Source organism: Heptranchias perlo, chromosome 27 (genome assembly GCF_035084215.1).
Source record: "Heptranchias perlo isolate sHepPer1 chromosome 27, sHepPer1.hap1, whole genome shotgun sequence".
Taxonomy (NCBI): Eukaryota; Metazoa; Chordata; class Chondrichthyes; order Hexanchiformes; family Hexanchidae; genus Heptranchias; species Heptranchias perlo.
The window spans coordinates 25,482,921-25,497,498 of NC_090351.1; the positions used below are offsets into that span (position 1 = coordinate 25,482,921).

The following is a 14,578-nucleotide window of genomic DNA, read 5'->3' on the forward strand; positions in this document are numbered from 1 at the left end:
GACAGTGCCATACTATCAATGGTTCCTTTTCTAGTAGATCTAGTAGTTTAAGAACAAATTTGCAAACTTACAGAAACCGCTGCAGTTATGGGCCCTGCAAAGCTCCATATTAGAGTGTCATAGATGGACAGCCAGCAGAAATCGGGATTACCATAACCCTCGGGATCAAGGCCGACAGCCAACCCTGCAAAAAATGTCACAACACAAAGAAACCATGTTTAGAATAAAACAGCTACATGTTTAGAGTTATACAGTGATGCACTTTGAGGTTCAGATGGGGCGGGAGCAATTTGCGATGGAACCAACTTCCACCAGGTATCCATCCTTTCCTGACAATTTCCAATACAGGAGGCAGGCTTCTTCTTGCACCTGTCCCTCCTTTGCTATAATGTCACTTTTGGAGGCAGAACTGGCATCCTTGCCCCATCACACGTCTGACAATAAGGCAGGGCTTCTGGAATTTCTAGGCCTCTATCACTAATGGTGATTATGGGGAAATCAACAAAAAATAGTTATAACCACATACTGTGCCATTATTGTAGCTATTAGGTAACACCGGTTGGCTCTCCAAAGTGGCAGGGCAATACACACAAACTTGCAGTTTATAACTCAACTTCAGAATGTAACTAGACTAGTGGCAGAGTGGGATATCGTGTAATTGTTTCAATGTGCTATACTACCATAAAATCAAGTGTATGGATCCGATTTCCACAGAGAACTTTTGACTTGCAAACTTGGGAATACAACTTATTGGTCTTGAAACTTGACTAAGTAGTGCAAAAATTGCTGCATTTCTTTGACATCATCATGTTCAATACAGCAGGTTTTACAGTTCATGATTCTACACACTGATTTCTCCATCTCCTTCAGTAGTGCCAAAATTAAAGGGCAAACCAATCTCATTGGCAACCCAGCGACTAATCAGCTGTTTGGCAGAAACCTAGGAGCAGTTGTCTACATGTCCCATCTCTCAGGTGGTACCACAAGAGACAGAGGGACTAAAAATATATTGAAATGGATGAAGAATAGAGTTGAAATGAATTCCTAGCTTTCTTCAGTTACACGTTAATTTGATCATTAGCAGGAGTTTGGGTATGTGAGCCAATCATGGGTTTCACTTTCAAATTGAAAAGATAACAGCAAGTCCATTTTAAAGAGCTCATTTCACCATTACGATGGCCCAGGGAAATACTAAAATTGATTGAGCAAAATAAATGTACTGAACATGTGTCACTTGCAGCAAATAAAAGTGATACGAAGATCACTGTAAATACTTATCTGCATACTGATTGGCACATTTTGCATCCTGCATCAGAAACTAGTGGGAAGACAATAACGCATGTCAAAGCACATGGTGGACATTTTGTGCAACCAGAGAAGAATCATACATTCAACTGATTTCTTCTTAGTCACAAATGTTTAGGATTTTCGCATTACTTCGGAAGATGAACATAACTTAGAAAGTTGGTGCCTATATTGTAGGTGCAGCTTATCTAGTTCAAAAAAGGGAATTGATTCATCATTTACGAAACATTGCAAAGAAGAAATACCTGTGATGAAGGCAGGAACACCCCAGCCAACCATGTAGTAGAACCTCATGGGGCCATAGTTGATGTCACGGACCTCTGTTAACATGCGGTAAATGTGCAGCCCTTCCAAGAACATCCAGGCAAAAGTGCACATATAGAAGAAGTGGAGCAGGATGGCAATCACAGTGCAGACAAACTGTGGATGACATACAATTTATCAGTTATATATTGGTTACTGTGTACAAGTACTAGTGAGTGCAGGTCTGTGCACTGGAAATTACCTTTCAAAAAACTTTGTTAGTCAGATATTAATCTGAATAGTTCACTGAACCAACATGGTTTATTAATACTGAATAATACTAAACAAAAATTATAATTCAGGAGGAAATATTAGCCAGAATCTTAGAATGGAGACTTTGAAACAAGTGTCTTAAAATTTCCAATGTCCAACAGGACTTTAGGTTAATATAAATTTGTGTAACAACTTGTGGGTATAAATGGTGAACAACTGAATTGTACAGGTTAGGAAGGCCCCAAGTACATTCCTTCATGTGTACTAAGCTGATCTCAGCAATGACAGTGGGGATGCTACAATTGCCCTCTATGTCCCACAGGGAGGTGAAAAAACAGCTAAAATTTCATCAGGTAGCTCCTGCTGGAACAAGTAAAGACATTGGGTGAGGACAGGATCAGATTTAGTTATGATTTTTCCACTGTCAAATAGGCCACCAATACTTACTGTCAGGCTCAGATATGGAAAAAGAGCTTTTTAGTTAAGATGCCAGGAGGTCATCATTCTGTGGTGACATGTCTCAAAGAAAGAAAACAAAACAATTACCACCTGAACTTTAGAAAGAAGTTCCATGTGGCACTGACAACTTTCTGTCTGGAAAGAACATGACCAACTGTAGACCAGCATCCTTTAAAAGGGCTTCAAAATAGAGTTGAATGCTAGGTCGGGAGAATTAGAGTACTATAGTGATGTACTTTGTTGGGCCAAATGGCCTTTTCTTGAATTTGACTTGTCTAATGTTCTCAGTTATGAGTATAAGCTCCAAGAGTTATTAACTTTGTTGAAATGCAGGCTTAAGGGGGATAATATTGAGGTTTTAAATGATGAATGGATTGGACCAGGTTATTTGAAATGGTTAGGGATGGTAGCGCAAGCAGTTTTGCCTAAATAAATCCATAGGGAAAGAGTTATGTTAGATGCCAGGGAATACTTATTTTCAAAGAGAGTCACTGCCCTCTGGAATAAACTGCCAAGACAATATGATGAGTATGGAGTCACCACAGTGCTTTAAAAGGGAACTTGGCAAGTTCCAAACTGAAAAGATTTCCAGTTATAGGGGTAAGGTGCTAGATAGTTCTGACTGAGATGAGTCTTGGGTCTCCACAGTCTCTTAGAGCTTGTTTGCCTTATTGAATCGAACAGGAATTTCCCAGAGTTTTTTGTTGACTCGATAGGCCGGGCCTGGGTCTTTCCCTGCCTTTCTTTTCATGTGTCGGTATATGAAACAAGTAATCTAATTTATTGCCTTTATGCATGAGAATGACTGAAAATGTGCAGAATGAGAAAAGATTGTAAGAAATTTTCAGCAGAAGTTCTGATCAAACGGCCTTTACTCAATTCTGTAATTTTCTATTACTGTAGTTCATTGACCATTCCACTAGAGGTCTCCATTGCTCAGTTTAAACATACTTCAGCATTTAGATCACAAAACCACAATTCAAAAGCCTGCAGTTATTGTTAATATTAAACACTAATCTCCATTCCTTTCCTTCTCTTAAAATGTACCAAAGTGTTGCATCAAACATTGCTTACATGTGCTTTATTTAACTTTTGTGATTAAATTCAGGTTTAAATTATGTGAATTTAACCATGATATAATGGTAGCAAAGTCATGTAACCATATAGATAAAACTTAAGTTTCAGCAATCACAGGTCAGTTGTTGCATAGAAGAAGGTCCATAGAAGCACTTCCTCAGAGCAACTAGGGGAGGGCAGTTATACAGTCTTGCAAGCATCATCCACATTTCGAGAACAATTTTTTAAAAAGCATAGGCCAACGACACTCTTATTTTACCAGGCCAGTGAGCAATGATAACTCTTCCACATGTGCGGTCAGACCTAACACCAATGGGCAGGTGTGAGAGAGAACACATTGCTGCGTATGCATTGGATCAAGCTGGTCACACAGTCATGGTCTGACTTCACATGTGCAATGTGCAAACAGGTGTCCTGTGTGTGAGGACTATCCTGGGTATTCGCCAGTTATGACCATACGATAATGCATCAACTGTCAAGTTGTCACTGACTTGATTCAATGTCATTCACTGATACAAGGAGGAAAACCTGATGTTGATCAAATAACCCCTACCAGACCCCTATCATCACTTACTGGATTGTCTGCTTGATTAATGCCAAGGAGGAAGATGAGCTCAGAGAAGAAGAGCGCCACTACCATGTTCTTACTGATGCTGTGCTGGTTTGAGCGAAGGGACCTCAGAAATAGGAGGATCAAGAAGGACAGCAGCAAAGCACCAAGTGAGACAGCCACAGTGGAGTACGTGACCAGCTTCAGAGGTAAAATTTCACCATTCTGAGGAGAGAATTGCAAAATTGGGATTTCAAGTACAGTGCAGTAATACAATAGTTATACACACACTATCTGCCCTGGTGTCTTACTAGTTACATATAAAGTTGTGCAATTTGTAACCCCCGCCCTTTAGGAGATTTTACAACTTTGTTCATGCTATTGCAATCACACGTCACGATGGGTGATACATAAGGTCATTGCTATGCATTGCACCACAAAAAGTACTTTGAATTCATCGCTCATCTATGTATATAAACATTCTGAAGACTCATGTGACACATTTTATACCCCACATGGAGGCTGCTTTAATAACTCACAAAGTGCCAAAACTTAAATGAAATTATGGTCAGCCAGAGAGTGGGATATAAACTTCATTCAACAGATATTCATAGTGTATTTGTTTTACAAAATAGGTAAAATTTTGTAAAAGAAGTAAAAAAAATGGTCTTTAGGTGCACTTTCTTCATTTGTGATTTGATTCCAGTGTAGCTGGACAAGGCTAATTAGTCTATGTGGGTTAAGAATCAGTTTATGTTTTGAACATTCTCTTCTTTGCCCCCCTCCCCTCACTTCTCCTGAAGGGGCTAACTCTTGCTGAGATATGATTCCAAGGGCGTTGGCCAGCATCTGGTACCTTACTTCAGTGCTATTCTGGACTCCAGATGGAACAGGCTTGATGGACTGTTTTAGCCTTGCTCACTCTGGACTTTTTGTTCTTCCATGTGTGAGTCTATACAATGTGCATCACTAGGTTTTTCAATCTTGTGGACATCACAGCCGAGCTCAGTCCTCTCTTCACCCAATGCCTGCACACATGTACTTGCCAGTAAGAGTTCCTGCATAATGACTAGGAGCAGGAACCCGGGCCAATTTTCCCCTTCCCAGCACGAAGGCCATTGTAGCATCCCAGTTACTGTCCCACCTGTGATCAACTAACTCAGCACAGACCAGAAACTGGAGGTATTAGAAAGTATGAATGATGGTTTCAGTGGTGGATGGGTTTAGGTAGAGATGGAGGTGGGCAATTTTTTTTTCCGGAGGTGGAAGTAGGCAGCCTTTGTGATGGAGATGATATGGGTTTGGAAACTCAGCTCATGGTCAAACAGGATGCCAAGGTTGAAAACAGTCTGGTTTATCCTGAGACGTTTACCAGGGAGGGAGGAAAGAGTTAGTGTTGAGGGTGCAGAGTTTGTGGTGGGGGCTTTAGTCTTCCCAATGTTTAGGCCGCAGAAAATTATGGCTTATCCAAGACTGGACAAGCAGCCCAATAGCACAAATGCTATGAAGGAGCTGACAGAGGTGCTGGTTTGGTGGGGTTGGGTGTCATTAGCGTACATGTGGAAACTAACCTCATGTCTGTGGATAATGTTGCCAAGTAGCTGCATGTAGATGAGGAAGAGGAGGGGGCCAAGAATGGATCTTTGGGGACTCCAGAATTAATGATGTTGGGGTGGGAAGAGAAGCCATTGCTAAAGATGCTCTTGGATAGGTTAATAGTGGAACCAAGTGATGGTAGTCCCACCAACCTAGACATTGGAGGAGAGGTGAAATAGGATGGTATAATCGACCATGTTGAAGTCTGCAGAGAGGTCAAGGAGATTAAGGAGAGGTAATGCCGCACAATCACAGTCACAGATAAAGTTGTTCTTCAGAATTTTTTTTAGAGATGCTGTCTTTTGAATGAGACATTAAACGGAGGCTCCATCCTCCCACTCAGGTGGATGTAAAAGATCCCCGGCATTATTCGAAGAGCAAAGCAGTTCTCTTGATGCCCTGGCCATGGTTTGTCCCTCATTCTACATCACTAAAACAGATTATCTGGTCATTTATTGCATTGCTGTTTGTGGGACCTTGCAAACTGGCAGCCGCATTTCCCTACATTACAACAGTGACAACACTTCAAAAGTGCTTCATTAGCTGCGAGGTTGTGAAAGGCGCTATATAAATGCAAATTCTTTCTTTCTTTTCTCGGACTTGCCTTCCTCTTATCTGCTTCAGGCTTTTAAAACTCAAGCTTAATGGCACTTAATTACTTCCTTATTTATCCTGTCTTCTCCTTTACTATTTTTAACCTTAGGGGTGCCTGAACTATTGGCTTTGGCCCTTCACTGTAGTTTCTCAAGAAAAAAAAATCCTACCATTTCAGAGCCATCATTTCAAAGTGGCTGAGGTGGTTGGAGTTGTACACACCCACCCACTTCAGATTCTCAATGGGACAGTCACAGGCATGATAGACTGACTATAAAGCCTGACTGGGAGAAAGGATCAGCTCCACAAAGCAACTCTTAACAAAAAAAGTACCAAGAGGGAGGGTACAATAAACTTTAATTTAAATGTTAATGTTATAGAAAGAAACTTACAATCTTCTTATGAGAACCAGAATGCTATGTAAACAATAATATAATGGAATCTGTCACATTGCAAATGTGTTGCATACCTCAGGCTACTTACTTATTGAACACGCTCAATATGAGAAAGTCCCGTACCGAAATCAGAAGTAAAAATGTAATATTTTTCCCCAAAGAGACTGTGATTTACCTCTCGTCTGGAAACGTCCATGAGAACAGCAAAACTGGTCATATGATTACACTGGCAGCTGATGTGGGTCTCGTTCCTGAAGACTAATTCACATCCTTTGGATGACCAGCCTCCTGTTCCACCAACACTGCACCAGTGTGGACCAAAGAATGAGAAAAGTGGCATTTAGAGATAAGTTATTAAACCTAAATGCGGCATAATGTATTTCTAAACTTCATCAAGTTCAAGACAGCATTGGTACAGCAATTTCTAATTAGCTTAAGATGTATACTATCTGTATTACACCATATATGTATTATATATAATATAGAATTTCTTGCTATTGCATTGTTCACCTGTCTGAACTACATATATATTTTATTCCAGAATAAATGGGAAGAAAATGTTGAATCCTCCCTGCTCAATTTCTATTTTATTTATGACCCTGCTAACATAATTTGAAGGGATTTTTTTGTACCCCAAGAAAATCAGTTGAAACTGTTCTGTGATGTTATTTTGTCATTGTAGTATAATTCCTTGTGATAATCACGTGGTTAACATGGATTAATGAGAAGCAGTTACCATGGGCCAATGACTGAAAAATCTCATCTGTCACACTGTTCACATGGACAAATCTGCAGCACTTGAAAAAATTGCATTAAGCAATACTCAGTCATGTGATTACTACTGGCCAGTAAGTCACCTCAGAACAGAGAGACACTAAGCAATTCTCTTTTATTAATGTAGGTACCTCCTAATTGCTATCCAGGGGCCCCTGTGTGGGTTTCAGATGACAGCAGAATCAGGCTCAACAGAGATTTCCCCCATGATAAACTAGGTTGTCGCCACTCACTATCTGGGCTGACATATGATGAATGGTCACTTCAGTGACTAAATGGAGGGCTATTAATTCCTGTGGAACTGCATACTAGCATAAGACTGCCTTTAGGAGCAGAAAAGTAAAAGAAAGAGAAAATTGGAGGGGATATTAGAAGAGATAAAAAAAACATGTTCTCGTATAATTTTTAAAAAATATATACTGAATTTATTACCTTCCATTTATATTTCCAATGTAATATATTAATATATAATATATATACAAATGAACACTTCGCCCGTATATTAATATATTTTATTGGAAATAAGGCGCGCAAAAGCCATTCAAATCAGAACATTCCTTGGTTCAGTCCCTCATCTGTACTGAGTTACTTGAACTCAGCTGATCACACAACAGGTCTTCAACCCCCTGGGCTGTGGCAGTTTCCACTCCTGGCATCTATTGAGGGCCATTTCAGGCATTGTTGTGATACCAACCATTGGCAAATAGTACCTGTCTCTTTCTCGGCTACCAAAGAATTGCTGGAGTCCACAGAGCTGCCCAGTATTAGCTACTGCCTTCAGGAAAGGAGGGGGTGAATAAAGGTTTAATATTTGTTAACAATCAGTTTAAGTGCTATACAAATAGACTAAGGCTGGTGATTGCCTGGCAGCTTTCTGCAGTAATATGAAGTTATAACTACCCATTAGGCACCGTTTGGGTCAGGCTGGCCCCCTTCCAGTTTGACTATGTGTGGTTCAATTACCAGATCACTGGACTATGCAAGAATATGTCATTCTGAGGCCTAAAATGGAAAATTCCATCTTTGATTCTGACCCCTGGGAAAAATGAATAATTTTTTCTTTAAACCAAAGTGAGACAGAAAAGATTTATTTCATTAGACTAAAATACTTCACAGAGGCCCGCTATTTTCTTTGTGGCACAAAAATGGAGCTTGGAAATTAGAGGGTTACCTTGACACAAGATTTAAAAGAATATCAATCTGCTTGTATTGTTAAGAAAGATCAATCATTCTGACACAAGACCAGGCAGACCACTTGTTACCAGATATCAGGTCCTTTATCGAACTACCTCATTATCCATATATGCTGCGTTGTGGGCTTATTAGAAATGATACAGTCTATTCCCTAAGACATTCAGGGCTAGAAATAATGAGTGAGATGTCTTACGGGATGGAGTGGTTCCAGAAGACACAAATTGGCTTGGATCGCTCTTCAGTTTCAAAAAGCCTGTACTGCACTCTGATCGGTTTTTCCAGCTGATGCTGCAATAATTCATCGTTGTCATGGACAGCAATACTAACTATGGGGCTGTTAATAACAGGTCGCTTAGGAACCCTGAGAGAGACATAAATCACATATTTACACTGCAGAAACTTAATTAACAAATGGATTCTATTTCCACCTTTGTTACGATATTTTTTTCTAATTTGTGGATTGAGGGCTGAGCAGGTATGCTATACCTTTATGTTTTTTCCATTAAGGTTTACCTTAGACTTCTTTTGTCAGGGTCGTACTGCTCTGGTAAAAGCTCTCCCAGTGTCCAATAGATGATTATACTGGCAATGGCATCTTGCTCATTTGAATCTGGTTGTCGCTTCTTTCTGTTCAGAGGTGTGCTTTCCTCTTCAGATGAGGAGGTTGGGACTTTGGGGTTTTCTGGTAAAGAAACTGAATAAAACAAGTTTACATTTCCTTAAAACTGCTATTACTGACAAAAAGCTCCAATAAGAAATCCTGGTTGATCCATATAATCTGAACTCTTGACTGCTGGGTTTTCCAATTTGCTGTGTTAATTGGTGTCAAAAGTTTATATTGACATTTAATCAAACAGACTGTATTGAAGACAATGCCCTTTTTTTTATGGGTCAGAAAGAGGGCGTACAGTCTACTCCATTTAAAACACATCAGACAAGAGAAAGTTGTGTTTTGAGAGTAAGCTGCATTAATGTAGGTTTACCCATTTCAATTCCTTGTCACTAATTGATAAGAACAAAAAGTTTTGCTTTGTACTTTTGTTTTTAACTGCAGTCCTCCATTGGGCTACAATGACTTTACACCAATGTGGCTAATTGGGAATCAAGATGTGGTAAATTTCATTTGATTGTTGGGCATGTGATCTCAATACTCATATTCACACAGAGTCTACTTTAACCTTTTGAGCTTTTGTTGGTAACATGATAAGACGAAAAGCAGAGTGCACAAGTGTTTTTTGATCATTGTGTGTGCTTTACTTCCTTGCTTACTGCTTATTGATTATTTGCTAAAGTGCTGTATAACACGGGTGAAGCCGCCGGACTTCAGCACCATGGAAACACCAGGAATTTTGTACGGAGAGGGAAGCCGTCATCATGGTCAGCTCGACCAATCGGAATAACCGCTACAGGCCAGCAGAAGAAAGCAAGCCCAACCTATAATGAGCAGCTCCAACAGGGCACGTCATGGCAAAGGGCAAGCAGTGTCCAACCACGTTCTGGATGGAGAGCAGGGACGGGTCTAATGCATCTTGTTGTGAGAGTCAACATTCTCAGCATTCACTCTGATGAAGTCAAAGTACCACTCGCAACTGCTGGACAAAAACCTAGGAGCTGCACTAAGATGTGCTGTGTCTGATAAATTGATAGCAGAATTCCAAATTTTGGTGAATTAGAAAGACTGCAAAGTTTTACACTGAAATTATTTTGTTAAGTAAATATACACATGAAGTACATTTACCTGTATGGTGTGTAAGATATTATTTACTAAAATTAGTGCATGTGCCTAAAAAGTGTTGCTGTAGCAACAGCTGTGGCTAGTCAGCGATTTCTATTGGACAACACTGCTTTACACCCTTTTGTCAAGCAGTCTGTGCCATCAATTATCTATTAATGACCTAGTAACCATTACAAATACCTCAAAATATGGCACTTAAATACAAAAATAATTGATATGTCATCTTATTCCAATGGCATATATTATGGCCAGCATTTCCTCAGTGATATATTTGTCAGTCATCTCATAAAGTTTTGTCTTATTTATAAACTGGACATGTGGGCAATGCTCACCCAATGACCTCACAAGGTGTTGACAGATGTAAGGAGTCGTACAACACTTCCTTGCTTACTGCTTATTGATTATTTGCTAAAGTGCTGTATAACACGGGTGAAGCCGCCGGACTTCAGCACCATGGAAACACCAGGAATTTTGTACGGAGAGGGAAGCCGTCATCATGGTCAGCTCGACCAATCGGAATAACCGCTACAGGCCAGCAGAAGAAAGCAAGCCCAACCTATAATGAGCAGCTCCAACAGGGCACGTCATGGCAAAGGGCAAGCAGTGTCCAACCACGTTCTGGATGGAGAGCAGGGACGGGTCTAATGCATCTTGTTGTGAGAGTCAACATTCTCAGCATTCACTCAGGTGACAAAGGAGCAAAGCTCCGAAAGCTTGTGATTTCAAATAAAGCTGTTGGACTATAACCTGGTGTTGTACGACTCCTTACATCTATCCACCCCAGTCCATCACCGCATCTCCACATCATGGTGTTCACAGAGGTAGTGATGAAAATCATTCAAAAAGCAATCAAAACCCCAGGGAAATAAAGCACATTCAGGCATGCAAATACCAATGTAGATCCCATGGCCCCAGTTTCCAACAACTTAGATCAAATGCAAACATTTTTAGGCATCTTTATTACATAAAAAGCGTTTGCGCACTCTTGGCATGACATTGTTTTATTATAATGCAAGTGACTACCATCCTGCAATTATTAATTTTGCAGTGGACATAAGAAAGTTATTGGAGATGAATTTGCTTGGGGCTTTTCCCGCTCTGCTATAACTTCAGCGGAAGTCCTGTTTAACGCGTGGAAATGGGGTTTCCACCGGTGAACAGTGACAGAGCAAGAGAAGCCCCGAGGAAATTCACTCCCATTAGGTTTATCTAAAGTCAAAGTCTGGTGAAAATATGATCAATATTTTTCTTGGAAAGAAAGAATTTACAATTACACAGCACCTTGTGTGTCCTCCTCAGGACATCCCAAAGTGCTTTACAGCCAATTAATTACTTTTGAAGTTTTGTCACTGTTGTTCTGTAGACAAATGTGGTGTTACATTACTTGATAAAGACGTGATTCTGAGTTGCCTGTTTTAGCAGGAGTTCAGTGTTTTGATTGGAGGGGGAAGGAGTCCTTTTGCAGTTTGTTTAAGACACAGTGAAGCATTTTAATGGTAGAATGAAAGGTTAATATTTAAAGACATTTGCAATTAAATAAGTCACCCTTCCCAGCAGAGCGGGAACAGATGGCTGTGGAAGGGGTGGAATCACAAATACTGTACTATGCTGTAGAAATTATGATATTTAATGTTATACTTCTTAAAAGGAAGTGTTCTTACCTTTAATTTCTGCAGGTGTGAAGATTGATTCTGGAAGGATTGCGATAGTCTCCAAGTCTTCAGGTTTCTCCCCTCGGATAAAGTCATATCGAGGAAGTTTCACTCCAGAGAAATTCATTTTGTGAAGACGATCGACTGAAATAACTGGAAAAAATGACTTCAGTTAGTCTTTAGTGATCAGATAGCATCTGTTCCAAAGGTAAAAGCTGGACATGATTGGAGCTCTAAAGCCTTTTGCACACACATTGGGTTAGATTTTAATTTGGGCGGCCCGGCATAAGCAGGGCGGTAGTGGCCCGAAAATGGCTTACTGCCCTGTTAACGCGAATGGGCTGCCTGATATTGTGCCAACCCAGAGCCAGCAAGCTGCGTGAGGCGACTATTTTCCGCCCACACCACAGTATGGTAATGAGTCCCGACCTTCAAAATGGACCGCACCTCCAATCGGTACTATCGCACAGTCGGCCAGCACACTCCGCCAGTCAGCCACCTAATAGTCAATGTCTAGCGCATTATCTTTATTCTCAATATTAGCTTCCTACTTTCACACTATGTTCCCATTTCAGAAGCACATCATGATCACTCTAAATAAATGCCATTAATGCTGCTCTTAAGTGAACTGCCCTTGACATATGCTTGAGCAGGGCAAGAAGTCAAGCCAAACCCAAACTCCTTTTCTCTGATCTGGCATTTACACTGCAATTTAGTGTTGGTGTGAAGCAGTTTCAATTCTCACAGACACAGCAGTTATAAGGGGCAATTCTACAGTCCTGTGCTTGAAGGCAGCGCAGTCAGAGAACTAGGGCTACAATGTTGTAGAGCTATTTTGACCATTACCCCTTGTGAGTGTGAATCCCCTGCAGTTTAAATGCAGACTGAATCAAGAGTCAGGGTGAAACCTAACATTGGAGAGAAGCACAGTGAGATTCCCTGAAGAATGAATCTCACTCCACTTCACTCTAGAGTCAGGACAGGCTTAATACTCAATTTATAAAACACAAGTTTATCATCAATGAGAAGCCAAAATTGCTTTGCATGAATTCTAATGTTGTAATGTAATGGACTCCTAGATTGCTGAAATTTGTCTTCAAGATTTCTAGTTGAGACTCTAATTTTAATATTACTTGCACATCACAAAAGCTGTGGTTTTTCTTTCTTAATTTCAACCATGCCATTAATGCTCAAATGATGTGGAGATGCCAGTGATGGACTGGGGTTGACAAATGTAAACAATCTTACAACACCAAGTTATAGTCCAACAATTTTATTTGATAACTTGGTGTTGTAAGATTGTTTACATTAATGCTAAAATAATTGACACAAAATTCTGTGAGAATGATGGTGAAATCTGTGCATCAAAATAAAGCAGAATGTAAGCAGGTTACATCATCTACTGCTTATTTGGGACATAGGTGTCTAAGCTTTTTGTCTTTGTGAGCTACATATAAAGTCCATGTTCCCATTAATCTCAAGTTGCTGAAAACTTGGTGTAAACTGGACAACTGCAGACTCAAAGTTCATAAGTACAATTGCCATAATCTCAATTCTGGGTGAGTGAAATGAAGCTTCAGTTTAAACTGAAATGAAAATACTGTATGAAAGTGGTGTGCTGCCCAAACTTCAATGTCTAGGAAGGAAGCCTAGGGAATTGAGTTTAGCTTCTAATGATTTTTGAATTTGAGCACTGCAGTTTATACTAAAAAGCAAGAATTTGAGATTCAGTATTTAAAGGGTTAAACATACCAGCATGCTGAGGAGCCCCTGTTAGGGGAACAGTGCTATTGGTGTAACCAACACCAAAACCGATGAAAAGATTCAGTCAATCTGATACAGTTTGAAGACCACTCAGAATAAAAGTTTTATAATTAATATATTCTAGAAGGCACTACACGTTACTGATTCGAGCCCACCCAAGCTCCTGCTTCTGTAGTGCTCACCAATATTGGGCGTGACGATGGTGAAAGGGCTGAGGTAGGTTTTTCTCATGTTTTGTGCCAGAGCATTTGCATAATCCTCATAGTGCCTGAGCAGGTGTGCAGTCCCTCCATCTGTTTGCTGGATCATGTCCCAGTGCTTTTTGTTACTAACATCAAGAATAGCGCTTCCAACTTTAATAAGGTTCTGAAAATGTAACAAAACAAAATGGGCAATTTATTAGTTCATTAAGTTAGAATAAGCAGAGGTCATTCAGTCCATCCACAGACCACAATTGATCAACCCTATTGTGGGCTGTATCCATCTACTGAATCTCCTGATGGAAGTTAATGCAGAAATTTCTTGATTGCCAAAAGTAATCAATCAAAATTCAACACTGGCTGGTTCCCCTTCATTGGCAATGCTAAAAGACTTTCCTCCATTTAACAAATTGAATAGAATCAAATATTCTGTTAAAACCCTGGTTGGTATAGGTTAGCTTGTAGTGCATCAGACGGCTTTGCTAATATGCTCCAATATAGAGCAGTGATATACCTAGACCAGGAAATTCCTCGTAGCTGCTCCTGCTCCGCCAGTGTTACTTTGCCAGTAATGGGGAGGAAACTCCATTTACACGCATAAATTTAACGGCCCTAAAGGTCCCCACAGGGTGAGCTCCCTATCACAGCTGGGAAGGACAAAAATAAATAAAATCAGAGGATGAATCATCCCTGGTCACTCTCATGCTTTCTGGTGCCCAAGTACACAGCAGCAATGGAAAGGGGCTGGATGCACACTGCCTCTCTTG

The 14,578-nt window shown here is 40.2% G+C and overlaps 1 protein-coding gene across 5 annotated transcripts in view; it reads right to left on the bottom strand.

The window, feature by feature from the left end:
• The window catches only part of celsr2 (cadherin, EGF LAG seven-pass G-type receptor 2), a 229,031-nt gene that overhangs the window by 20,441 nt on the left and 194,012 nt on the right, over window positions 1-14,578 (bottom strand). For all 5 annotated transcript variants that reach the window (XM_068007462.1, XM_068007464.1, XM_068007463.1 and 2 more), the window contains exons 19-26: window positions 13,794-13,977; window positions 11,857-12,000; window positions 8,974-9,154; window positions 8,654-8,821; window positions 6,668-6,794; window positions 3,932-4,132; window positions 1,551-1,725; window positions 72-184 (exon numbers count right to left, since the gene is read on the bottom strand). In XM_068007462.1, the coding sequence (XP_067863563.1) occupies window positions 72-184; window positions 1,551-1,725; window positions 3,932-4,132; window positions 6,668-6,794; window positions 8,654-8,821; window positions 8,974-9,154; window positions 11,857-12,000; window positions 13,794-13,977 (1,293 nt within the window). The remainder of the gene's footprint in view (window positions 1-71; window positions 185-1,550; window positions 1,726-3,931; window positions 4,133-6,667; window positions 6,795-8,653; window positions 8,822-8,973; window positions 9,155-11,856; window positions 12,001-13,793; window positions 13,978-14,578) is intronic.